Below are 27006 nucleotides of genomic sequence, written 5' to 3'. Positions count from 1 at the left end.
AAAATAAATAGAATAGATATGTACAAGTAAAATAGAGTAATAAATATGTACAAACATATATACATATATACAGGTGCTGTGGGGAAGGGAAGGAGGTAAGACGGGGGGATGGAGAGGGGGATGAGGGGGAGAGGAAGGAAGGGGCTCAGTGTGGGAAGGCCTCCCGAATCTGGGAGTCAAAAGGACCCTGGTTCTCATCTTCGCTCTGCCACTTGTCTCTTTTGTGCGAACTTTGGGCAAGCCACTTCGCTTCTCCGGGCCTCAGTTCCCTCCTCATGGGGATTAAGCCTGCGAGCCCCGTGTGGTAAATTCGTTGTGGGCAGGGAGTGTTGTACTGCACTGCGGAATTAGGCCAATCTCACAAAGAAGCCTTCTACTTAACAAATGATATTATCTTAATTTGCTAGGTCCCACGAGTTTAGTACAGGGCTCTGCACACAGTAAGCGCTCAGTAAATATGATTGAATAAATAATAATAATAACGTTGGCATTTGTTAAGCGCTTACTATGTGCCAAGCACCTGACGTAGATACAAGGTCATCAGGTTGTCCCACATGGGGCTCACAGTCGTCATCCCCTTTTTCCAGATGAGGTAACTGAGGCCCAGAGAAGCGAAGTGACTTGCCTGAAGTCACACAGCTGACAAGTGGCGGAGCCAGGATTAGAACCCACGACCTATGGCTCCCAAGACCACGCTCTTTCCACTAAGCCACTCTGCCTCTCTGAAGAATGAATGAACTAGGATTAGAACCCACGACCTCTGATTCCCAAGCCCAGGCTCTTGCCACTAAGCCAAGGAGGAGAAAGAGAAATGACTTCTGGCCAGTAATAAAAGCCACACACCCAAATGCCAAAATGGAGAGATTGCATAGGTACGTATGTGTGTACATGTGAGAAGCCACCGGGCGAAATAGGACAACATGAGGGTTCTTATTTTCTTCTGGACCGGACTGTTGGACCATTTACAAAATAATAATAATTATTACAGTCCTCATTAAGCACTAACTATGTGTCAGGCACCATACTAAGTGTTGGATGGACACAAGCAAATCGCGATGGACATAGTCCCTGTCCCACGTGGGGCTCACGGTCTTCATCCCCATTTTACAGACGAGGTAACTGAGGCACAGAAGTGAAGTGACTTGCCGAGGCCACACAGCAGACAAGTGGCGGAGGCAGGATTAGAACCCACAACCTTCTGATTCCCAGGCCCCTGCTCTATCCACTATGCCATGCTAACGTGTTAACTGCAAGCGCTTAGTAAATAAATAAATAATGGTATTTTTAAAGCGCTTACTATGTGCAAAGCACTGTTCTAAGCGCTGGGGGGATACAAGGTGATCAGGTTGTCCCGCGCGGGGCTCACAGTCATCATCCCCATTTTACAGATGAGGTGACTGAAGCTCTGAGAAGTTAAGTGACTTGCCCAAGGTCACACAGCTGACAGGTGGTGGAGCGGGGATTCGAACCCACGACCTCTGACTCCAAAACCCGGGCTCTTTCCACTGAGCCACGCTGCTTCTCTAGTACAGTGCTCTGCATGCAGTGAGCGCTCAATAAATACGACCGAACTGCAACAATAAAGACTTGAAACATTTATTATTTGCCAGCTTCTCTGCCAAGCACCAGAGAGACACAAAAATAACCCGATTGGACACAGTTCCCCTACCCACACGGGTTTAATCGTCCAAAAGGTAGAGAGAGGAGGTATCGAGGAGGGGACTGAGGCCCAGAGAGAGCAGGTGACTGGCTCAAGGTCACACAGCAGATCCGCAACAGGCCCAGGGAGCGACCGGGGATGGGGGAGGGAGGCTGGAGGGTGAGTGAAAACTGCTTGGCTCCGCTCCGTGAAGTTTGCCACATTATCATCATCATCATCAATCGTATTTATTGAGCGCTTACTATGTGCACAGCACTGTACTAAGCGCTTGGGAAGTACAAATTGGCAACATATAGAGACAGTCCCTACCCAACGGTGGGCTCACAGTCTAAAACAGTGGGCTCACAGGCGTGTTTGAGGAGGGGGGCGCGGGTGGAAAGGGGGGTACACCAGCAGCTAAATGCTCCTCAATTCCCCCCTCCATCCCACAACCCCTGCTTGGTTTTCACCTAAGGCAACTGAGCCTCTTTCTCTATGGCACTTGTTAAGCGCTTACTATGCGCCAGGCACTCTACTAAGCGCTGGGACAGATCCAAGCTAATGAGGTTGGACACAGTCCACGTCCCACACGGGGCTCGCAGTGTCCATCCCCATTTTATAGACGGGGGAACCGAGGCCCAGGGAGTTGAGGCCGGTGTCCCCTGGGATCTTGGCACCGCCAGCCCATGATGGAAAGCAGTGAGGAGCAGCAGGAGCGTGGGAGAGGCAGAAGGAGTCGGGGGGCTCTTCCCAGGGTATATCTGGGGTCCGCTGGCGGCAGCAGGGACGGGGAGGAGACCCCAGGAGAGGAGAGTCCGGGAATATCTTCCTACGGAAGGGGACGGTTGGGCTGGAGGAGACGAGGGGCCTTCGGGGAAGGAATTAGCAGTTCTGAGGATCTTCCACCACCGGCAGAGGAGACAGCCAAGTGACCCGGCTGTCTGGAAAAAGCCGCCCGGGAGCCGACCCACCGTCCCCTGGGAGAGGCGGAAGGCGGTCCGTTGCGCTCAGAGTGGCGGGGTTAAGGCATCCCTGTTACGATGTGACGCGGTCACGCTCGTCGAGAGCCCTATGAAAGCGCATTCGAGCGTCTAAAATAACCTTCAAGTGCTTGACGAGTGTGGACCAGTCCCTCCTCCTGGAAATACCACCTAACCGGGGATTCTCTGACTCCGTCCTCTCCCATCTCTTCGGACCGCTCCTCCTCGCCCTCCCAGCGAGGCTCCGACGGCGTCGTGGAAATGGATGAAAACCAAGCAGGGCGAAACAGGGAGTAACCAACCGGGTGGAGGGGTTGAGCGGATCCTCCGATAAAGTCACCAAATACGGACTCTAGACTGTCAGCTCGTCGTGGGCAGGGACTGTGTCTACCGACCGTTACGCTGTCCTCTCCCAAGAGCTTAGGACAAGGGAAGCGCTCCATAAATACCATCCATGGATGGATTGATAGGTACAGCAAACTAGGAGAGCCAAGAAGGACAATTGGTAGGGAAGGGGAAGATCCGGTGACCCTCACGGATGGCTCCAAGGCCTCAGCGCTGAGGGTGGTCAAATAAATAGGGACAATCATTGGCGGGATTTCAGGAAGTGGCACTCCCACCGACGGGGGGGCCTAAACTGGAAAGACGAAACTGATGGGGATCAGTATGCCGGGCCGTGGGGTCAATAAACGACGGCTGTGCATTGGGTTTAAAGCACAGAGACTCCGAGACTCTGCCTTTCCTTGGCATCACCACCGAACTGTGAGGAGTCCCCCCGGGGCTCTTCCTGGGTCACCTCCCATTCTCCATCTACACCCGTTCCCTCGGAAAACTCATTCCCTCCCTCGGCTTCAACTGCCGCCTCTAGTTGGACGATTCCCAAATCTCCATCTCCAGCCCCGGTCTCTCTTCCTCTCTGTAGTCTTACATTTCCTCCTTCCTTCTCTACCTGGCTGTCCCGCAGACACCTCAAAAACACACACACACACTTCAAACGTCGTCAAGAAATTTCCGATTCAAAGCGTCTTTAGGGACTTATTTTCTCCAGAACGTCCTACTTCTGCCATAATCTGTAACCTTTCTGACCATTCTTCCCTTATCGTTGTTATAGTTTCTATCCACCTAGCTGCCCGTCTGCCTCTTCTGCGTTTTCCTTGGACTTTTCCTAGCATTACTGTCTTCTCCAGAGAATTGGTTCTCCTGATGTGTCCAAAATATGCTAATCTAATGTGAGTCATTTGGCCTTCTAATGACCCCATAGGCTTAATTTGCTCCAGACCCATTTGTTTGTTTTTCGGGCAGTCCCTGATGTTCGAAAAGCCTCCTCCAACACCACATTTTAAAGGAATCGGTGCTCTTTCTAGCCTATTTTCTCACCGTCCAACTTTTGGACACACACAATGTTACCGGAAACACTACAGATTGACAAATTGCATTTTTGTGGCAATTATTACATCGGCACGTTTCATGATTTTTTCCAGGCCTTTCATAGCAAATCTCCCTAACGGTAATCTTTGGCATATTTCTTGACTACTAGTTCTTTTGTTATTCAATATCCATCCCAGGAAAGAAAAACTGTCAACTACTTCAATCTCCTCTCCATCCACTATAAATGTGTTAAATCTTCCAGTTGTCGTGATCTTTGTCTTCCTGACATTCAAAAGCAGGCCCATCATTTTTTGCTCTGCTCCTCAATCTTAATACGTCCTTTATTTTCACGTTTACCTCCCCCTGTAATCTGCAAGTTCCTTGTGGGCAGTGTGGCCTAGTGGAGAGAGCCCGGGCCTGAGAGTCAGAAGAACCTGGGTTCTAGTCCCGGCTCTATCACTTGTCTGCTGTGTGACCTTGGGGAAGTCACTTCACTTCTCTGGGCCTCAGTGCCCTCCGGGGGTTAAGGCGGTGAGCCCCACGTGGGACAGGGACCGTGTCCAACCCAATGATCTTGTATCGACCCCAGCGCTTAGAACATTGCCTGGCACATAGTGACAGCTTAACAAATTGCACAGTTATTATTAGTGGTTGAAGACTCGGCTATAGTGTGTTCTCCCGAGCGCTTCGGACAGTGCTCTGCACACGGTAAGTGCTCAATAAATACCGACGACTGATTGAAACGATCCCGGAGAGGCCGGCCCCAGCTACCAACATGGCTCACGGCAATCCTTACCTGGGGCCGGGTAGGTCTGGGTTGGGAAGAGCTGCGCCACTGCGCCCGTCACGGGGTTTCCGCGGGCGCAGAGGAGAGGGAACGGTGTCAAGGCTGGGGGGGAGAGAGGGGCCGGCCGTTTGCAGCGGAAGCCACGGCAGCGGGGTGACCGTTGGAGCGAGCCGGGGGCGGGCCGAGTCTGTCAGAGGCCGTCGAGGGCCCGCAGGACCTCAGTCGTCAGGGAGGACGGCGCGTGGAGGGTGACGCCGGGCACCCCGATGGCGGTCTCCCAGCACTGGTATCCACAGTCCTGCAGGTCCCTCTTGGTGGCCTCCACCTGACTCGCCTCCACACCTGCCAGGAGGCAAGGAGGCCACTTTAGCGTGGGCACCGGTGCTTCTGCTCTCCGCTTTGACGGTGGGGAACAGCAGGGCGGAGGGCCGGGATCGCGGTGGCTCCCTTCGTCCTTCTCCCCCACGACCTCCTGACCCACTCAGCGGAGCCAGACCCGAGCCAGACCGCGGGCCGACATCAGACATACGGTGCTTCCCCTTCCTGAGCATTCATTCATTCAATCAATCGAGCGCTTACTGTGTGTAGAGCACTGTACTAAGCGCTTGGGAAGTACGAGTTGGCAACGTATAGAGACGGTCCCTACCCAAAAACGGGCTCACAGTCTAGAAGGGGGAGACAGGCAACAAAACATGTGGACAGGTGTCAAGTCGTCAGAATAAATAGAAACAAAGCTAGATGCACATCATTAACAAAATAAATAGAATAGTAAATATGTACAGGTAAAATAAATAGAGTAATAAATCTGTACAAACATATATACAGGTGCTGCGGGGAGGGGAAGGAGGTAGGGCGGAGGGGATGGGGAAAAAGGGGGCTCAGTCTCAAGTTGGAGCCGCTTCTCCCCCGGGGGAGGCCGAGGGCTGAGGTGACCATTGGGGGACTGCTTATTAGACAAGTTCTGCCCGAAGACCAAGAGCTTGCCCCGTTATCCACTAGCCCTCCCGGCTCACATGGGACCAGAGGAAGTCCGGCGGCAAGGCGGCCGACTTTTACTTTGGCAAAAGGAAGATGGTGAAGTCAGCCTGGGGTGGTCCCCTCCCACTCATCCCACCCCCACGGCCCATGGTCCACGGCCCATTGCCCTTTGGGAAGCTGCTTCCCCCACGGCTGTCCCTCCGCCTCACCTGGTCCGAGAAGGGTGATGGCACAGCCTCCGCCGCCGGCCCCGGTGAGCTTGCTGTGCAGCCCGTGGGCGGCCGTCACGTGGCACAGCCGGTCCAGGCTGGGGTGCCCCACCCCCAGGGCGTTCAGGAAATGCTGGTTCAGATCCATCAGCTCCTGCGGGGAAAACAGGGGCCTGGCTGGGATGGGCGGGAGAGGCCGGGAACCTCCGAGGGCCACCTGAAGCCGTCTCCGGCCACCTGGGCCCAATCTGGCGTGAGGACCGGCTATGGACGATGGTCCCGAAGAGGCTGGGAGTCAACGCCCCGTGGGAGAGAGTTGGGGGGCAGGGGAAGACGAGCTGACCCCCAAGACTCTCCCCCCAGCAAGGACGATTGTTCTGATGATTTTGACACCCGTCAACATGCTTTGTTTTGTTGCCTGTCTCCCCCTTCTAGACTGTGAGCCCGTTGTTGGGTGGGGACCGGCTCTATATGTTCCAACTTGTACTTCCCAAGCGCTTAGTACAGTGCTCTGCACACAGTAAGTGCTCAATAAATATGACCGAATGAATGAATGGGACTGTGAGCCCACTGTTGGGTAGGGACTGTCTCTATATGTTGCCAACTTGTACTTCCCAAGCGCTTAGTACAGTGCTCTGCACACAGTAAGTGCTCAATAAATATGATTAAATGAATGAATGAATGAATGGGGGCTTGAATGGGCTCTTCGGACTGTCAGGTTGCCCGGCCGAAGGAGCTTAGCTAAGCTCCCTCTTCTCCCCATCTTAATCAGCTGGCCGCTCCTGAGAAGCGGCGTGGCTCAGTGGAAAGAGCCCAGGCTTGGGAGTCACGAGTCATGGGTTCTAATCCCGCCTCGGCCCTTGTCAGCTGTGTGACTGTGGGCAAGTCACTTCTCTGTGCCTCAGTTACCTCATCCGCAAAATGGGGATTAAGACTGTGAGCCCCCAGTGGGACAACCTGATCACCTTGTAACCTCCCCAGTGCTTAGAACAGTGCTTGGCACATAGTAAGCGCTTAATAAATACCATCATTCTTATCATTATTATGACACCCTAGGCACCCAAGTACTCAGACGTGAAACCGTCAGATTGGGAATTGTCCCCATCCACCCATCCCAGTGTCCGCGGGGAACGGCCGGCCGGGAAGACGACGGGTACCGGAAGGTTCGCGGTCCCGGACTCCCGGGCCGATCCCCAGGTTCGGAGTCTGAGTACAGAGCGCTTAGTACAGTGCTCTGCACACAGTAAGCGCTCAATAAATACGATTGATGATGATGATGATGATGATGAAGCCCACGGACCGGAACGTCGCCAACCCCGGGGGGCTGCTGCCAAGGTAGCAGCAGGATATTGGTGGGGAGGGTTGGGCCCGCTGGGAGGAGTGGAAGAGGAGGGGGGCTTACTTCCAGCACCGCGTAGTGGCTTGTGACGGGGGCTTCGGCCATGGTGGCCAGCAGGCCCTCGCACTCCTGGGAGATGGCGTCCATCGAGGTCAGCAGTGGCGCCAAGATCTTCGGGAACTGGGCCCACGGGAAAGAAACAGAGGACGAAATATTTGTGTGACTTACGGACACGCTCCTTGTCTTTCAAATATGCCACCAAAAGTCCTAGGAGTTCTATTACGTACAAAGGGAAGATGGGGAGGTTGAAATTGAAGTAATTCATTTTTTTCAAATCTATCCCAGGCAACTCAGACCCCATCCCTTCATACCATATTAAAACACTTGCCCCCTATCTTCTTCCTTCCCTGATCTTCCACTGCTCATTCTCTAATGGCTCCTTCCCCACTGCTTTCAAACGGTATTCATCATCATCATCAATCGTATTTATTGAGCGCTTACTGTGTGCACAGCACTGTACTAAGCGTTTGGGAAGTACAAATTGGCAACATATAGAGACAGTCCCTGCCCAACAGTGGGCTCACAGTCTAAAAGGGTGTTGTAAAAATACTCGAATTCCTTAACATTGGCTTAAAAGCATTCTCAGCTTTCTCCTCAGCTTGCTCATCTCTTACTTCTAGACTGGGAGCCCATTGTTGGGTACGGACCGTTTCTATATGTTGCCGACTTGAACTTCCCAAGCGCCTAGTACAGTGCTCTGCACACAGTAAGCGCTCGATAAATACGTTGAACGGATGAATGACGAAGGAGACAGAGGCAACAGAGGTCAGCAGTTCCAGGGCCACTGAGGCAGACGGGACGGCCGCCTTCCACCCCATCCACCCCAGGACCCGAGGCGGGATGATCCGAACTTCCAAGTTTCTCTTCAGTTGTGTGAGGTGAGTTTGTGTGTGGGGTGTGTGTGAAGGGAGGGGTTGACGTTTAATACAGTGCTCTGCACACAGTAAGCGCTCAATAAATACGATTGAATGAATGAATGGTGGTGTGTGTGTGTGTGTGTGTGTGTGTGTGTGTGTGTGTGAGAGAGAGAGAGAGAGAGAGAGAGAGAGAGAGAGAGAGAGAGAGAGAGAGAGAAAAATCAACTCCTCAATTTCCATAGCCTCCCTGGGACAGAGAAAGAATCAACCAACGGTACTTATTGAGCGCTTACAGTGTGCACAGCACTGTACTATTTTGTTTTGTTTTGTCGTTTGTCTCCCCCTTCTAGACTGTGAGCCTGTTGTTGGGTAGGAACCATCTCTATACGTTGCTGACTTGTTCTTCCCAAGCGTTTAGTACAGTGCTCTGTACACAGTAAGCGTTCAATAAATACAACTGAATGAATGAATGAAGCACTTGGGAGAGTATGGTCCAACAGAATCGGTAGACACGCTTCTTGTCAGTTAGAAGCAGCGAGGCTCAGTGGAAAGAGCCCGGGCTTGGGAGTCAGAGGACGTGGGTTCTAATCCCAGATCCACCACATCTGCTGTGTGACTTTGGACAAGTCATTTAACTTCTCTGGGCCTCAGTTACCTCATCTGTAAAATGGGGATTAAGACTGTGAGCCCCACCTGGGACAACCTGATTACCTGGTATCTACCCCAGTGCTTAGAACAGTGCTTGGTACACAGTAAGTGCTTAACAAATACCACAATTATTAATCAATGGCATTTATTAAAAATAATAATAATCACAATAATGGCATTTATTAAGCGCTTACTATGTGCAAAGCACTGTTCTAAGCGCTGGGGAGGTTACAAGGTGATCAGATTATCCCACGGGGGGCTCACAGTCTTCATCCCCATTTTCCAGATGAGGTCACTGAGGCCCAGAGAAGTGAAGTGACCTGCCCAAAGTCACACAGCTGACGGTGGCGGGGTCGGCGTTTGAACCCATGACCTCAGACTCCAAAGCCCGGGCTCTTTCCACTGGGCCACGCTGCTTCTCTATTTATTGAGCACTTACCCTGTGCAGAGCACTGTACTAAGCACTTGGGAGAGGACAACGAAGAATAAACGGACACATTCCCCGCCCACAACGAGGTGACAGTCCAGAGAGGGAGACAAATATTAATAAGAGGGCAGCTAGCTGGGGACTGGGAATCGGAAGGAAAGCCTGGTGGCCCTGAAAATGTCAATGGACTTATTTGGGTCCCAGAAGTCCCGGACGCCCCCGTCGCCCCGCTCCCCGGCCCGCCGCCCCATCGCCTCCGTACCTTCAACAGCTTCTCGTGGACTCCGGCCACCAGGGCCTTGGTGCTCCGGGGAACCTTGGTGTTGGTCAGCAGGATCCTCAGAGACGGCACCCTGCGAAGCCGAGACCGCATCCCAATCCTCACCGCGGCCCCCGCGGAGAAACAAGTCCCGACGGACCCTCCCGCCTCTCCAGGTTTTGCCCTTCCTCAAAACCGCCTCCCTGCTCCCCGCCACCGGGCCCGGGCCCAAATCCGTCCATCGACTGGACGAGCCATGCGGCCGCGGGTGTCCACCGAACTTCCTGGACTCTCCCAAGTTGTCGGGTCGGGGTTCTTCACGGAGTAAACTGTCAGCTTCTTGAGGTCGGGGGGGGTCCCCGCTAATTCTACCGTCCTGTTCAGTCCGGCGCTCCCCCCACAACGGATCGTACACTCAGATTGGGAAGCAGCGTGACCACGTGGAGAGGACCCCGGCCTGGGATTGGGACCTGGTTCCCCTCCCGGCTCTCCCAACTGCTTGCTGTGCGACCTGGGGCCAGTCGCTTCACTGCTCCGGGCCTCAGTTCCCTTATCTGTAAAATGGGGATTCAATCCTTATACTCCCTCCTCCTCAGACAGTGAGCCCCATATGGGAACTGCTTACCCTGCCTCTACGCCAGTGCGTAGCACCGTGCACGGCCCTTAAATATCACAGTTATTACTCCTCGGGGGCAGGGAATCGTGGCTACCGCGCTGATCGGTACGCATTAGGCGCTCGGTAAATAGCGGTCGGTGGACTGCTGACCTAAGGGAACTGCCGTAGGCTTCTGCTTCCCCTGACGGCATTTCCGTTTGAGACGGCAAGTAGGGAAGGGAGCATTTGATGACCATCAGCAACTGGATCCCAGGCAGGTGACTTGGGAAAAAAGGGGCCACGAACAAAAAGTGGCTGCCATTTATCAATCGATGCTATTTATTTATTATTTTTAGACTGTGAGCCCACTGTTGGGTAGGGACTGTCTCTATATGTTGCCAATTTGTACTTCCCAAGTGCTTAGTACAGTGCTCTGCACATAGTAAGCGCTCAATAAATACGATTGATGATGATGATGATGATTAGGTGCTTACTCTGCGCAGAGCGCAGTACGAAGCGCTTGGGAGAGTACAATCCAACAGAATTAGCAGACACGTTCCCTGCCCATAACAAACTTACAGTCCAGAGAAAGACACAGTCTCTGCCCTACATGGGAAGCAACGTAGCTTAGTGGCAAGAGCCCGGGCTCGGGATCAGAGGACGTGGGTTCTAATCCCGGCTCTGCCACTTGTCTGCTGTGTGACCCTGGGCAAACCTCTTAACTTCTCTGTGCCTCAGTTACCTCATTTGCAAAATGGGGATTAAAACTGTGAGTCCCCTGTGGGACAACATGATGACCTTCTATCTACCCCGGTGCGTAGAACAGTGCTCGGCAGATAGTAAGCGCTGAACAAGTACCATCATCGTTATTATTATCATCACATGGGGCTCACAAGTCTTAATCCCCATTTACAGATGAGGGAACTGAGGCACAGAAGTGAAGTAACTTGCCCAAGGTCACGCAGCGGATGCAAGGAGGAGCTGGGATTAGGACCTAGGTGCTTTCACTCGAAAATGGACGTTCGCCTCGGCCTGGCGGCGACCCTCAGGCGAGCGAGTGGGAAGGCGAATGGGGAGCGGGGGGAGGTCAGGATGGGGGGCAGTGTACTGGTGGGGGAGAAGGAAAGACCAAAGGATGGTTGGGGAGGGGGGGGATCTCCCTCCCTGCAATCTTTTCCTCATCTTACCTCGTCAGATGTGAAATGGTCCCGGTTTGGTATCTCAGTGCTCCTCCTGGAAAGGCGAGATCAAAAGGGGTAAAGCATCATCAGGAAAAAACTCCTCACCCTGGGCTTCAAGGCTGTCCATCCATCCTCTCGCCCCCTCCTACCTCACCTCCCTTCTCTCCTTCTCCAGCCCAGCCCGCACCCTCCGCTCCTCTGCCACCGCTAATCTCCTCACCGGGCCTCGTTCTCGCCCGTCCCGCCGTCGACCCCCGGCCCACATCCTCCCCCTGGCCTGGAATGCCGTCCCTCCCCAAGTCCGCCAAGCTCGCTCTCTTCCTCCCTTCAAAGCCCTACTGAGAGCTCACCTCCTCCAGGAGGCCTTCCCACACTGAGCCCCCTCCTTCCTCTCCCCCTCCCCATCCCCGCCTTACCTCCTTCCCCTCCCCACAGCACCTATACATATGTATATATGTTTGTACATATTTATTACTCTACTTATAATAATAATAACGATGGCATTTATTAAGCGCTTACTATGTGCAAAGCACTGTTCTAAGCACTGGGGAGGTTACAAGGTGATCAGGTTGTCCCATGGGGGGCTCACAGTCTTAATTAATTCCCATTTTACAGATGAGGTAACTGAGGCCCAGAGAAGTTAAGTGACTTGCCCAAAGTCACACAGCTGACAAGTGGCAGAGCTTGGATTTGAACCCGTGACCTATGACTCCAAAGCCCGGGCTCTTTCCACTGAGCCACGCTGCTTCTCTAAATGAATATTTATTTATTTTACTTGTACAGATTTATTCTATTTATTTTATTTTGTTAGTATGTTTTGTTTTGTTGTCGGTCTCCCCCTTTCCAGACTGTGAGCCCGCTGTAGGGTAGGGACCGTCTCTCTCCGTTGCCAACTTGGACTTCCCAAGCGCTTAGTACGGTGCTCTGCACACAGTAAGCGCTCAATAAATACGATTGAATGAATGAATGAACAAAGCCCAGATGCGTAGTAGAATGCTTCTCTAAATGAATATTTATTTATTTTACTTGTACATATTTATTCTATTTATTTTATTTTGTTAGTATGTTTTGTTTTGTTGTCGGTCTCCCCCTTCCAGACTGTGAGCCCGCTGTTGGGTAGGGACCATCTCTCTCCGTTGCCAACTTGGACTTCCCAAGCGCTTAGTACGGTGCTCTGCGCACAGTAAGCGCTCAATAAATACGACTGAATGAATGAATGAACAAAGCCCAGGTGCGTAGTAGAATGCTTCTCTAAATGAATATTTATTTATTTTACTTGTACATATTTATTCTATTTATTTTATTTTGTTAGTATGTTTTGTTTTGTTGTCCGTCTCCCCCTTCCAGACTGTGAGCCCGCTGTTGGGTAGGGACCGTCTCTCTACGTTGACAACTTGGGCTTCCCAAGCGCTTAGTACGGTGCTCTGAGCACAGTAAGCGCTCAATAAATACGACTGAATGAATGAATGAACAAAGCCCAGGTGCGTAGTAGAAGCAGCCGGCGGTTTCCCATCGGGAAGCAGCGTGGCTCAGTGGAGAAGAGCCCGGGCTTTGGAGTCAGAGGTCACGGGTTCAAACCCCGGCTCCGCCAATTGTCAGCTGTGTGACTTCGGGCGAGTCACTTAACTTCTCTGTGCCTCAGTTACCTCATCTGTAAAATGGGGCTTGAGACTGTGAGCCCCACGTGGGACAACCTGATCACCTTGTAACCTCCCCAGCGCTTAGAACAGTGCTTTGCACATAGTAAGCGCTTAATAAATGCCATTATTATTATTATTATTATATTTCCCTCTCGAATCCGGGGACACTCCGCTCCCCGCCCATCTCCCCGGCCCAACGAGGCAGAGCGAGGGCCGTACCCCACGTGGCGACCGCATTGTCCACGCCCGACGGGTTCCCGTGAATGACCTTCTCCCCGACAAAGGCCCAGAGGTTAATGAGCTCCAGCTCTTCCTCCGTCCACCTGCGGGAAGGAAGTCGTCTTCAGGGTGAGGGGGCGGCGAGGGAGGGCGGTCCCGCCGAGGAATCGTGTCCTCCATCACCGACCCCCAGCTCGCTTCTTTCCCCCCCGGGGTCAGCACCTCAGAAATGCCCTCCTTCTTACTGCTGTCACCCTCGTTCTCGGATGCAGCTGCCAAAGCCGGGGACGGGCCTTGAAGAGAAGGCCCCCGGTTGTCCCAGGATCCGAGTTCCAATTCCGGCTCCGCCCTCACCCGCTGGGCGGCCCTGGGGTGAGGCACTTCACCTCTCTGGGCCTCACTCTCCTCATCTGGAACATGGGGCTAAAATACCTGTTCTCCTTTCTTCTTAGACTGTAAGTCCTGGGTATGATCAGGCCTGCGTCCGGCCTGATTACCTTCCCTTCAATCCCGCGCTTAGCACAGTGTTTGGCACACTGTAAATGCTTAAACATCACAAGGATCATTCACACACACACACACACACACACACACACACACACACACTCTCTCTCTCTCTCCCCCACGGGGAAGGAGCTCAACTGACAGATTCATTCATTCATTCAATTGTCTCTACTGAGCGCTGTGTGCAGAGCACTGTACTAAGCGCTTGGGAGAGTACAATATAACAACTAACAGACACATTCCCTGCCCACAACAAGCTCCCAGTCTAGAGGATTTGACTTGAAAGGTAATTTGAAAGGTGGCTCTGGGGTGATTGAAAAAGTAATACTACTACTACTACAACTAATAATTTATTACTCATTTATTTATTTATTTTACTTGTACATATCTAGAGGATTTGATTTGAAAGGTAATTTGAAAGGTGGCTCCGGGGTGATCGAAAAAGTAATACTACTACTACTACAACTAATAATTTATTACTCATTTATTTATTTATTTTACTTGTACATATCTATTCTATTTGCTTTATTTTGTTAGTATGTTTGGTTTTGTTCTCTGTCTCTCCCTTTTAGACTGTGAGCCCACTGTTGGGTAGGGACTGTCTCTATACATTGCCAACTTGTACTTCCCAAGCGCTTAGTACAGTGCTCTGCACACAGTAAGCGCTCAATAAATACGATTGATGATGATGATGATGACTGTTTCTATATGTTGCCAACTTGTACTTCCCAAGCGCTTAGTACAGTGCTCTGCACACAGTAAGCGTTCAATAAATACGATTGATTGATTGATTAATAATAATAGTGATACTTGTTAAGCACTTACTGTGTGCCAAGCACTTTCAGCACTGAGGTAGATCCGAGATAATCAGGTTGGACACAGTCCCTGTTCCACACGGGGCTCACGGGCTTCATCCCCATTTTACAGATGAGGGAACCGAGGCCCAGAGAAGTGAAGTTCAATCGTATTTATTATCCAATCGTGCTTATCAAGCGCTTACTGTGCGAAGTGACTTGTCCGAGGTCACACAGCAAACACGTGGCAGAGCCGGGATTCTAGAACCCAGGTCCTCTGAATCCGCAGCCCATGCCGGTAACCCCGGGAGACAAACGGCATCATGGGGCAGCAACCAGGAGTTTTGCCACAGGTGAGTAACCAGGCAGGGAGTGTACCTGTTTTTATTTTATTGTCCTCTCCCAAGCGCTTAGTACAGTGCTCTGCACACGGTAAGTGCTCAATAAAAACGATAGAACGGATGAACTAAATAAGTGCATTCCTCCCGAAAGGGAGGTTCTATTCACCACGTCAAGACGGGGAGCCCCATGTGGGACGGGAACTGTGTCTCAACCAATTTCCTTGTAGCCGCACCATCTCTTAGTAATAATAATAATAATAACAATGGTATCTGTTAAGCGCTTACTATGTGCAGCGCACCGTTCTAAGCGCTGGGGAGGTTACAAGGTGATGAGGTTGTCCCACGGGGGGCTCACCGTCTTCCACCCCATTTTACAGATGAGGGAACTGAGGCCCAGAGAAGTGCCTTGCCCAAAGTCGCACGGCTGACAAGTGGCGGAGCCGGGATTTGAACCCATGACCTATGACGCCAAAGCCCAGGCTCTTGCCACTGAGCCACGCTGCTTCTCTTAACTATATTCCAGAGCCTGGAATATAGTAAGTGCTTAATACCACAATTATTATTAATACTAATGACAGTAACAACACAAACAGGGCTTTCTTCAGCCATTATTCTCTTCGCACGCTTCCCAGCCAACCTCCTCACTGCCCTGCCCAAGTTCCTCTGCCCTCCCTCCCTCTCGCTTTTTAATGGCTCTCCCAGCTGTCCCAAAGCACACCTCCTCCAAGAAGCCTTCCCTGACAAAGCCCTCCTTTCCTCTTCCTCCACTCCCTTCCGCGTAGCCCCGACTTTCTCCCTTTACTCAGCCCCCTCCCAGCCCCACACCACTTACGTCTAGACCGTGAGCCCGCTGTCGGGTAGGGACCGTCTCTATGTGTTGCCAACTTGTGCTTCCCAAGCGTTTAGTACAGTGCTCTGCACACAGTAAGCGCTCAATAAATACGATTGATTGATTATGTCCCCATCTGTCATTTTACTTATTTCTATTCACATCTGTCTCCCCCTCTGGACTGCCGGCTCGTTGTGGGCAGGGAATGTGTCCGCTTATTGTTCTATTGTCTTCTCCCAAGCGCTTAGTACAGTGCCCGGAGAAGCAGCACGGCGTGGGGGACAGAACCCAGGCCTGGGGGTCAGAAGGTCGTGGATTCTAATCCCGGCTCCGCCACATGCCTGTTGGGTGACCTTGGACAAGTCACTTCGCTTTTCTGGGCCTCACTGCCCTCGCCTGAAAATTGGGATTAAGAGTGTGAGCCCCATGTGGGACAGGGACTGTATCCAACCTAACTTCATCATCATCATCAATTGTATTTATTGAGCGCTTACTATGGGCAGAGCACTGTACTAAGCGCTTGGGAAGTACAAATTGGACCTACCCCAGCGCTTAGAACAGTGCTTGGCATGTAGTAAGCGCTTGGCATTATTAGCTAGGCCCTGCTGAGAGCTCACCTCCTCCAGGAGGCCTTCCCAGACTGAGCCCCTTCCCTCCTCTCCCCCTCGTCCCCCTCTCCATCCCCCCATCTTACCTCCTTCCCTTCCCCACAGCACCTGTATATATGTATATATGGTTGTACATATTTATTACTCTGTTTATTTATTTATTTATTTATTTATTTTGCTTGTACATTTCTATCCTATTTATTTTATTTTGTTGGCATGTTTGGTTCTGTTCTCTGTCTCCCCCTTTCAGACTGTGAGCCCACTGTTGGGTAGGGACTGTCTCTATATGTTGCCAATTTGTACTTCCCAAGCGCTTAGTACAGTGCTCTGCACATAGTAAGCGCTCAATAAATACGATAGATTGATTGATTAGTAGTAGTACAGTGCTCTGGACGCAGTCAGTGCTCAATAGGATTGATACCCACCTCCTCCAGGAAGCCCCCCAGGTTGCACACTCCCAGCCACTACCCTCAGCACACAGGGGTGCAGGGCAGCAGCGGCGTTTTGGGGGGGGGGACGGGGACGCGCAGTGTCCCACGGTTGGGGTCGCTTGGGCCTCCCCCCCGCCGTGTCCAGCCGGCTCACCTGCCCACGTCGTCCCCTTCTTTCCGGGGGTCGGGGATTCGGCCGCAGGACAGCAGCAGGCAGGCGGCCAAACAGACCGAGAAGGCGGCGCTGGACCCCAACCCGGCTCCCGGGGGCAGCTCGGACCACACCACCACGTCCACGTTCGGCCGGGCGCTGCGGATAAACCGGACCGCCCGTTGGGGACCCCCGTACGGCGCCCGCTCTGCGCGCAACACTCACGACGGCCCCGTACCGCGGGACACGGCTCCAGTCGAGGGAGACTGCGTCGGAAACCTGATAAAACCCAGTCTGCCGAGGTAGCGTGGCTAGAGCCAGGGCCTGGGGACTCAGAAGGACCTGGGTTCTAATCCCCGGCTCTGCCACTCAATCAATCAATCAATCAATCGTATTTATTGAGCGCTTACTGCGTGCAGAGCACTGTACTAAGCGCTTGGGAAGTACAAATTGGCAACATATAGAGACGGTCCCTACCCAACAGTGGGCTCATACATACATGTAAACATACATACATACATGTAAACATACATATTTATTACTCTATTTATTTATTTATTTTACTTGTACATTTCTATCCTACTTATTTTATTTTGTTGGTATGTTTGGTTCTGTTCTCTGTCTCCCCCTTTTAGACTGTGAGCCCACTGTTGGGTAGGGACTGTCTCTATGTGATGCCAATTTGTACTTCCCAAGCGCTTAGTACAGTGCTCTGCACATAGTGAGCGCTCAGTAAATACAATTGATTGATTGATTGATTGGGCTCACAGTCTAGACGGGGACTGGCTGGACGACCTTGGGCTAGTCACTTCACTGGGCCTCAGTTCCTTCCTCTGTCAAAAGGAGCTGAGGGCTACGAGCCCCATTTGGGACAGGGATGTCTCCCCCTCTGGACCGTCAGCTCGTCATGGGCAGGGAATGTGTCTGATTAATCAATCAATCAATCAATCAATCGTATTTATTGAGCGCTTACTATGTGCAGAGCACTGTACTAAGCGCTTGGGAAGTACAAATTGGCAACACATAGAGACAGTCCCTACCCAACAGTGGGCTCACAGTCTAAAAAGGGGGATTAATAATAATAATACTAGCAATAATAGCATTTGTTAAGCACTTACTATGTGTGAAATACTTTCCTGAGCGCTGGGGTGGATACGAGGTGATCAGGTCGTCCCACGTGGGGCTCACAGTCTTAATCCCCAGTTTCCAGATGAGGTAACTGAGGCCCAGAGAAGTGAAGCGACTTGCCCAAAGCCACACAGCTGACAAGTGGTGGAGCCGGGATTAGAACCCACGGCCTCTCCCTCCCAAGCCCGGGCTCTTTCCACTGAGCCAATTTCCTCTCCCAAGGCCTTAGTGCAGTGCTCTGCATACAGTAAGCGCTCAATAAATACGACTGACTGACCGTTTCCAACGTGATTAACTCGGGTCTACCCCAGCGCCGAGCACAGTAGCTGGCCGACAGTGAGCGCTTAATAGATACCGTAATAAACAAAAACCTAACAGAAAACACTCCTCCCCTCCACTGCCCCCAACCCCGGTCAAAACAGAGCGGCGTCCAAGTCCGGCGGACTTACCCGTCCGTCCCGCCGATGGCCGTGTATAAATAGAGGAAAGCCAAGAGGGCCAGGCCCTGGCTGTCCAGAGGCTCCGGCCCGAGACCCGCAAACTCCTTCAGCTTTTCCATTTTCTCCGGGGCGGGGGCCGCCGAGGGGTTCGGGTCTGTGACGGACGACAGGCGACACGCGTCCGGCTTCGCGGACCGCTCAGAGCTCAGCCGACCGCCCCAACCCGCTCCACGAATCGCCACATCGCACGGACAAGACTGGGGGTCTCCCGCGGGGCGGGATCTGCCCACGTGTTCTGTTTTGTTGTCTGCCTCCCCCTTCTAATAATAATGACGGCGTTTATTAAGCGCTTACTATGTGTAAATCACTGTTCTAAGCGCTGGGGAGCTTACAAGGTGATCAGGTTGTCCCACGGGGGGCTCACAGTCTTAATCCCCATTTTACAGATGAGGGAACTGAGGCACAGAGAAGTGAAGTGACTTGCCCAGAGTCCCACAGCTGACAAGTGGCGGAGCCGGAATTTGAACCCATGACCTCTGACTCCAAAGCCCGGGCTCTTTCCACTGAGCCACGCTGCTTCCTCTTCTAGACTGTGAGCCCGTTGTTGGGTGGGGCCCGTCTCTATATGTTGCCAACTTGGACTTCCCAAGCGCTTAGTACAGTGCTCTGCACACAGTAAGCGCTCAGTAAATACGACTGAATGAATGAATCTGCGTTCCCTTCCGGGAAGGAGTCATCATCATCATCATCAATCGTATTTATTGAGCACTTACTATGTGCAGAGCACTATACTAAGCGCTTGGGAAGTACAAATTGGCAACATATACGGTCCCTACCCAACATTGGGCTCACAGTCTAAAAGGAGTGCGGCCTAGCCAATGGAGAGTGGACCTGGGAAGCAGCAGGTCCTGAGTTCTAATTCTGCCTCCACCACTGGACTGCTGTGGAACCTTGGACAAGTCACTTCACTTCCCTGGGCCTCAGTTCCCTCATCTGGAAAATGGGGATTAAGACGGAGAGCCCCATGTGGGACGGGGACTGCGTCCAACATGACTGCCTTGTCTCTACTTCAGCGCTTAGTATAGTGCCTGTCACATAAGAGCTTAAATACCAGAAAAAAAGAAAAAACACATCCCATATTCACCACAGTAGGCATTTAATAAATGCCATCCTTATCAGGAGTGCAAATTTATTATAGCTGTAATTATAGCCATAATTCATTTATTAAACCTATGATTTATTATAGCCCTAATTTATTTATATTAATGTCTGTCTTCCCTTCTAGACTGTCAGCTTGTAGAAGGCAGGGAACGTGTCTACCAACTCTGTTGTGTTGTCCTCTCGCAAGCGCTTAGTACAGTGCTCTGCACCCAGTAAGCACTCAACAAATACCATCGATTGATTGAAAGGACCCCTGAACTGAAACCTAGTTTATTTGCATCAGGATTCAATCCCGTCTCTTAGGGGAAGATTTAGACTGTGAGCTTGTTGTGGGCGGGGAACGTCACTGTTTTTGGTTGTATTGTTCTTTTCCAAGCGCTTAGTACAGTGCTCTGCACACAGTAAGCATTTAACAAATACGAGTGAATGGAGGAATGAAGATTTGGCTTTTCGTAAACATTCCTCCAGTTGTGATCCCCTGCCTGAAACTGGTATTTACTTCGATGCCAGTTGGCTGAAAAAACCCCTAGCCCGGGACCACGGACTGCAAGCCAGGGCCTCCTACGTGACAAATGCTGTCCTAAGCACTGGGGTAATAATAATAATAATAATAATAATAATAATAATAATAATAATAATAATAATAATGATGATGTTGGTATTTCTTAAGCCCTTACTATGTGCCAAGCACTGTTCTAAGCATTGGGGTAATGACGTTGGTATTTCTTAAGCGCTTACCATGTGCCAAGCACTGTTCTAAGCATTGGGGTAATAATAATAATAATGATGTTGGTATTTCTTAAGCGCTTACTATGTGCCAACCACTGTTCTAAGCATTGGGGTAATAATAATAATAATGATGGTATTTCTTAAGCGCTTACTATGTGCCAAGCACTGTTCTAAGCACTGGGGTAATAATAATTATAATAATGATGTTGGTATTTCTTAAACGCTTACTATGTGCCAAGCACTGTTCTAAGCATTGGGGTAATGATGTTGGTATTTCTTAAGCGCTTACAATGTGCCAACCACTGTTCTAAGCATTGGGGTAATAATAATAATAATAATGATGTTGGTATTTCTTAAGCGCTTACTATGTGCCAACCACTGTTCTAAGCACTGGGGTAATAATAATTATAATAATGATGTTGGTATTTCTTAAGCGCTTACTATGTGCCAAGCACTGTTCTAAGCACTGGGGTAATAATAATAATAATAATGACGTTGGTATTTCTTAAGCACTTACTATGTGCCAAGCACTGTTCTAAGCATTGGGGTAATAATAATAATAATGATGTTGGTATTTCTTAAGCGCTTACTATGTGCCAACCACTGTTCTAAGCATTGGGGTAATAATAATAATAATGATGTTGGTATTTCTTAAGCGCTTACTATGTGCCAAGCACTGTTCTAAGCACTGGGGTAATAATAATTATAATAATGATGTTGGTATTTCTTAAGCGCTTACTATATGCCAAGCACTGTTCTAAGCATTGGGGTAATAATAATAATAATGATGTTGGTATTTCTTCAGCGCTTACTATGTGCCAAGCACTGTTCTAAGCACTGGGGTAATAATAATTATAATAATGATGTTGGTATTTCTTAAGCGCTTACTATGTGCCAAGCACTGTTCTAAGCATTGGGGTAATAATAATAATAATGATGTCGGTATTTCTTAAGTGCTTACTATGTGCCAACCACTGTTCTAAGCATTGGGGTAATAATAATGATGTTGGTATTTCTTCAGCGCTTACTATGTGCCAAGCACTGTTCTAAGCACTGGGGTAATAATAATTATAATAATGATGTTGGTATTTCTTAAGCGCTTACTATGTGCCAAGCACTGTTCTAAGCACTGGGGTAATAATAATAATAATAATGACGTTGGTATTTCTTAAGCGCTTACTATATGCCAAGCACTGTTCTAAGCAGTGGGGTAATAATAATAATAATGATGTTGGTGGTATTTCTTAAGCGCTTACTATGTGGCAAGCACTGTTCTAAGCACTGGGGTAACAATAATAATAATAATGTTGATATTTCTTAAGCACTTACTATGTGCCAAGCACTGTTCTGGGGGAGATACAAGGTAATCAGGTTGTCCCAAGTGGGGCTCACAGTCTTCATCCTCATTTTACATATGAGGTAACTGAGGCACAGAGAAGCGAAGTGGCTTGCCCAAGGTCATCCACCCCCTCCCCATCCCCCCCGCCTTACCTCCTTCCTCTCCCCACAGCACCTGTACATATGTATATATGTTTGTACGTATTTATTACTCTATTTATTTTATTTGTACATATTTATTCTATTTATTTTATTTTGTTAATATGCTCTGTTTTGTTGTCTGTCTCCCGCTTCTAGACTGTGAACCCACTGTTGGGTAGGGACCGTCTCTGTTGCCAACTTGTACTTCCCAAGCGCTTAGTCCAGTGCTCTGCACACAGTAAGCGCTCAATAAATACGACAATGAATGAATGACAAGTGGCGGAGCCGGGATTAGAACGCACGACCCCTGTGAGCCACTGTTGGGTAGGGACTGTCTCTATCTGTTGCCAACTTGTACTTCCCAAGCGCTTAGTCCAGTGCTCTGCACACAGTAAGCGCTCAATAAATACGACTGAATGAATGACTCCCAAGCTCGGGCTCTTGCCACTAGGCCACGCTCCGAGGTCGCCCCTCGTCCCCCTCTCCATCTTACCTCCTTCCCTTCCCCAAAGCACCTGTATATATGTTTGTACATATTTATTACTCTATTTATTTATTTTACTTGTACCTATCTATTCTATTTATTTTATTTTGTTAGTATGTTGGGTTTTGTTCTCTGTCTCCCCCTTTTAGACTGTGAGCCCACTGTTGGGTAGGGACTGTCTCTAGATGTTGCCAATTTGTACTTCCCAAGAGCTTAGTGCAGTGCTCTGCACATAGTAAGCGCTCAATAAATACGATTGATGATGATGATGATCAGGTGGGACCCAGTCCCCTTCCCCCCGAGGGGCTCCCGGCCTTCTTGACGGAGGGGGTGTTTCCCTCGGGGCTCAGGGCGCTTACCCAAAGGCTCGGGGAAGACCCGGCGGAGGTCGGACACCTCCCAGGTCCGCCGGAGGCCGAGGTTGGGCAAGCTGACGGTCACCCGGTCGGGGTCGCCGGGGCGGAACTGAAGGAAGGTGCGCAGGTTGAGAGCCACTGCCAGGGCCACCTGGAATGCAGAAGGCGACAACATGACCGCCGGCGAGCGACAACGGCCACCCCAGCGCTTCCCCGCTCCCAGTAGGCAAGGTTGGCGGGGGGTGCCCGTCTACCGATGCCCACCTGGACCCCCTCAAGCCAAGTTGTTTCCATTCCCCCCTCACACACGCCCATTAGAGGGACAGATCCTTGCGGGCTACAGAAACAGTGTGGCCTAGTGGAGAGAGCACAGGCCTGGGCACCGGAGGACCTGAGGTCTAATTCTGACTGGGCCGCTTGCTGGGTGATCTGGGGCCAGTCACCTCCCTCATCTGTAAAATGGGGATTAAACCCTACCCCCTCCTACTTAGGTCGTGAGTCCCAGGTGAGATAAGGATTGTGATTATTTCCATCTACCCCAGTGCTTAATATAGGGCTTGGCATATAGTGCTTGACGGGCATCGTGATTTATTAATATCTTAATATAGAGACAATAATATTATATAATATAATTAATATAGAGACAGTAGGGACTGTCTCTATATGTTGCCAACTTGTACTTCCCAAGCGCTTAGTACAGTGCTCTGCACACAGTAAGTGCTCAATAAATACGACTGATTGATTGATTGATTATTAGGGGCCATGTTCCATTCTTCTGTTTTATGAGCCAAGTGCTCAGTAGAGCACCTTGGCACACAGTGGATGCTCAATAAACACCGCTACCACTAACGAAAGAAAATACAAATTTTTAGAGGCCTTCCCCGACTAGGCCTTCATTTCCTCTTGTCCCACTCTATTCTGCGTCGCCCTTGCACTTGAATTTGCTCCTTTTTCTCACCCCTCCTTCAGCCCCACAGCACTTACACCCATATCCATAATTTATATTAATTCATTCAATCGCATTTATTGAGCACTTACTGTGTGCAGAGCTCTGTACTAAGCGCTTGGGAAGTATAAATCGGCAACATATAGAGACAGTCCCTATCCAACAACGGGCTCACAGTCTCTCCCCCTCTAGAATGTAAGCTCACTGTGGGCAGGAAAATGTGTCTATCAACTACATTATCTTGTCCTTTCCAACTGCTTAGTACAGTGTTCTGCACATAATAAGCGCTCAACAAATACTATTGATTGACTGATTACAAGGACTTTGGAATACTCATCACTCGAGTTTGGCTCTGATTTAGACAACACGGGCCCAGGTGGTGCTTTTTCTTTAATGCTATTTACTAAGCGCTTACTTTGTGCCAAACACTATACTCAGCACTGGGTAGGTTCAAGACAATCATGTCAGACACAGTCCCTGTCCCACATGGAACTCACAGTCTAAGGAGGAGGGAAGGACAGGTATTGAAACCCCATTTTACAGGTGAGCTAACTGAAGCCACAGAAGTGCTGTGACTTGCCCAAGGTCACCCGGCAGGGTAGTGGCGGTGGCTGGATTAGAACCCAGGTCCCCTGATTCTCAGGTCTGGTCTCTTTCTGCTGGGCCGTGCTGCTTCTCAGTTCCACAGGAATAGGGAGGCTGACTTTGGGAAAACACATGATGTAATAGAGAAGCGATGTGACCTAGTGGAAAGCGCCTGGGCTGGGGGTCATTCATTCATATTTATTGAGCGCTTACTGTGTGCAAGACACTAAACTAAGCACTTGGGAGAGTACAGTACAATAAACAGACACATTCCCTGCCCACATCAAGCTTACAGTCTAGAGAGTCAACAGACTACAAACATTATAATAAAGTACAGATATGGACATAAGTGCCACGGGGCTGGGAGGGGGAATGAATGAAAGGAGCAAGTCAGGGCGATGCAGAACAGAGAGGGAGAAGAGGAAAGGGGGGCTTAGTCTGGGAAGGCCCCTCGGAGGAGACGGGCCTTCAATAAGGCTTTGAAGTGAAGGAAAGTCATCACCTGTCGGATTTGAGGAAGGAGGGCCAGAGGCGAGATGTGGGCAAGAGGTTGGTGGTGAGACAGATGAAATGGAGGCCCAGTGAGAAGGTTGGCATTCGAGGAGCCAAGTGTGCGGGCTGGGTTGGAGTAATGGCATTTATTAAGCACTTACTATGTGCAAAGCACTGTTCCAAGTGCTGGGGAGGTTACAAGGTGATCAAATTGTCCCATGCGGGGCTCACAGTCTTCATCCCCATTTTACAGATGAGGTAACTGAGGCACAGAGAAGTGACTTGCCCAAAGTCACACAGCTGACAATTGGCGGAGCCGGAGAGCAGTGAGGTGCAGTAGGAGGGGGCGAGGGGATTGAGGTCTTTAAAGCAGATGGTGAGGAGTTTCCGTTGGACGCAGAGAAGAGGGCGAGCCCTTTACCTTGCCATGAACCACGGAATGCTCCCCGTGGAGGATGGCCTTCCCCGGCGCTGACACCACCGTGGTCTTCGCCGACATGGTTTCCTGGGGGTCTATGGGGAGGAGCAGGGGGATTAAGGTGAGAGGGCCAGGGCATTGGAAGACAGGAGATGGATGACGTGGGGGCGGGAAGGTTCAAGAGAAGGAATGGGGGTCGGGGGCGGGGGAAGGAATTGGGGGAGAGGGAGGCCCAGAGGGGGACAAGGAAGGGGGGGGGTCCAGAGGGGGTATGGAGGAGGAGAAAACCACAGGAGGAATTGTGGGGAGAGAGAAGGATCAGAGGGGGAATCGAGGGTGAGGGAACAACAAGGCCCAGAGAGGGAATCATCATCAATCATATTTACTGAGCGCTTACTGTGTGCAGAACACTGTACTAAGCGCTTGGGAAGTACAAGTTGGCAACATATAGAGACAGTCCCTACCCAATAGTGGGCTCACAGTCTAAAAGAAGGGAATGGAGGAGAACCAGAGGGGGAATTGTGGGGGGACCAGAGGGGAAATGGGGGGAAGATCCAGAAGGAGAATGGGGGGAAAGGCCCAGAGGGGAAATAGAGGAGGACCAGAGGGGGAATTGTGGGGGACGGAGGGTCCAGAGGGGGATTTGGGGGTGGGGGGGGAGAGAAGATCCAGGGCGGGAACTGAAAGGGAGAAGGCTCAGAGGGGGAATGCAGAAGGACCAAAGTGGAAGTTGTGTGGGGGAGAAGGTCCAGGGGGGCATGGGGGAGGACCAGAGGGGAGAGTGTGGTGGGGAAAAGGTCCAGAAGGGGAATGGGGGGCAGAGGAGGGGGAGGAGGAGGCAGGGGGAGGGGGAGGAGCAGGAGAAGAGATGGGGTGGGGGGAGCAAGGGGCCGAGCTCGGGGGTCCTGGAGCCTCCCCCTCCTGTCCCCTCAGCCTGCCCCCTGTCCTGCCACATCAGCCTCCTCCTCTCCTGTCACTTCAGTCTCCTCAGCTTTCCCCTCTCCTGTCTCCTCAGCCTCATCCTCTCCTGTCCCCTCAGCCTCATCCTCTGCTGTCCCCTAAAACTCCTCCTCTCCTGCCCCCTCAGCCTCCTCAGCCTCCCCCCTCCTGCCACATCAGCCTCCTCCTCTCCTGTCACTTCAGCCTCCTCAGCCTCCTCCTCTCCTGTCCCCTCAGCCTCCTCCTCTCCTGTCACTTCAGCCTCCTCAGCCTCATCCTCTCCTGTCCCCTCAGCCTCCTCATCCTCCCCACTCCTGTCCCCTCAGCCTCCTCAGACTCCCCCTCTCTTGCCACATCAGCCTCCTAGCCTCCTCCTCTCCTGTCACTTCAGCCTCCTCAGCCTCATCCTCTCCTGTCCCCTCAGCCTCCTCACTCCTGTCCCCTCAGCCTCCTCAGACTCCCCCTCTCCTGACACATCAGCCTCCTAGCCTCCCCTTCTCCTGTCCCCTCGGCCTCCACAGCCTCCTCCTCTCCTGCCACATCAGTCTCCTCAGCCTCCACCTCTCTTGTTCCCTCAGCCTCCTCTTCTCATCATCATCATCATCATCATCAATCGTATTTATTGAGCGCTTACTATGTGCAGAGCACTGTACTAAGCGCTTGGGAAGTACAAATTGGCAACATCTAGAGACGGTCCCTACCCAACAGTGGGCTCACAGTCTAAAACGGGGAGACAGAGAACAAAACCAAACATACTAACAAAATAAAATAAATAGAATAGATATGTACAAGTAAAACAGAGTAATAAATATGTACAAACATATATACATCCTATATATATATATATATCCTGGCCTCCCCCTCTTTAGTCCCCTCAGCCTCCTCAGTCTCCCCCTCTCCTGCCACATCAGCCTCCTCCTCTTCTGTCACTTCAGCCTCCTCAGCTTCCCCGTCTCCTGTCTCCTCAGCCTCCATCTCTCCTGTCCCCTCAGCCTCGTCCTCTCT

At 51.0% G+C, this 27006-nt stretch overlaps 1 protein-coding gene across 2 annotated transcripts in view; it reads right to left on the bottom strand.

The window, feature by feature from the left end:
• Positions 1-25143, bottom strand: part of MVK (mevalonate kinase) — a 43383-nt gene extending 18240 nt beyond the window's left edge. The window contains exons 1-10 of one of the 2 annotated variants that reach the window (XR_005455396.1): positions 25066-25143; positions 22625-22772; positions 18422-18566; positions 16848-17003; positions 13187-13290; positions 11334-11379; positions 9555-9645; positions 7364-7480; positions 5962-6115; positions 4784-5116 (exon numbers count right to left, since the gene is read on the bottom strand). Coding sequence is in view for 1 of the 2 variants with exons in the window: in XM_038763657.1 (XP_038619585.1) it covers positions 4965-5116; positions 5962-6115; positions 7364-7480; positions 9555-9645; positions 11334-11379; positions 13187-13290; positions 16848-17003; positions 18422-18566; positions 22625-22772; positions 25066-25143 (1191 nt within the window). In the remaining variant the exon portion in view is untranslated. Of the gene's footprint in view, positions 1-4577; positions 5117-5961; positions 6116-7363; positions 7481-9554; positions 9646-11333; positions 11380-13186; positions 13291-16847; positions 17004-18421; positions 18567-22624; positions 22773-25065 lie in introns of those variants that run through there. The other variant, XM_038763657.1, reaches the window with a different exon arrangement.
• Positions 25144-27006: the final 1863 nt, after the last annotated feature.

Source organism: Tachyglossus aculeatus, chromosome 21, assembly GCF_015852505.1.
Source record: "Tachyglossus aculeatus isolate mTacAcu1 chromosome 21, mTacAcu1.pri, whole genome shotgun sequence".
NCBI lineage: Eukaryota > Metazoa > Chordata > Mammalia > Monotremata > Tachyglossidae > Tachyglossus > Tachyglossus aculeatus.
Note: the sequence above shows the minus strand (reverse complement) of the source record. Positions and strands in the feature narration are given on the sequence as shown.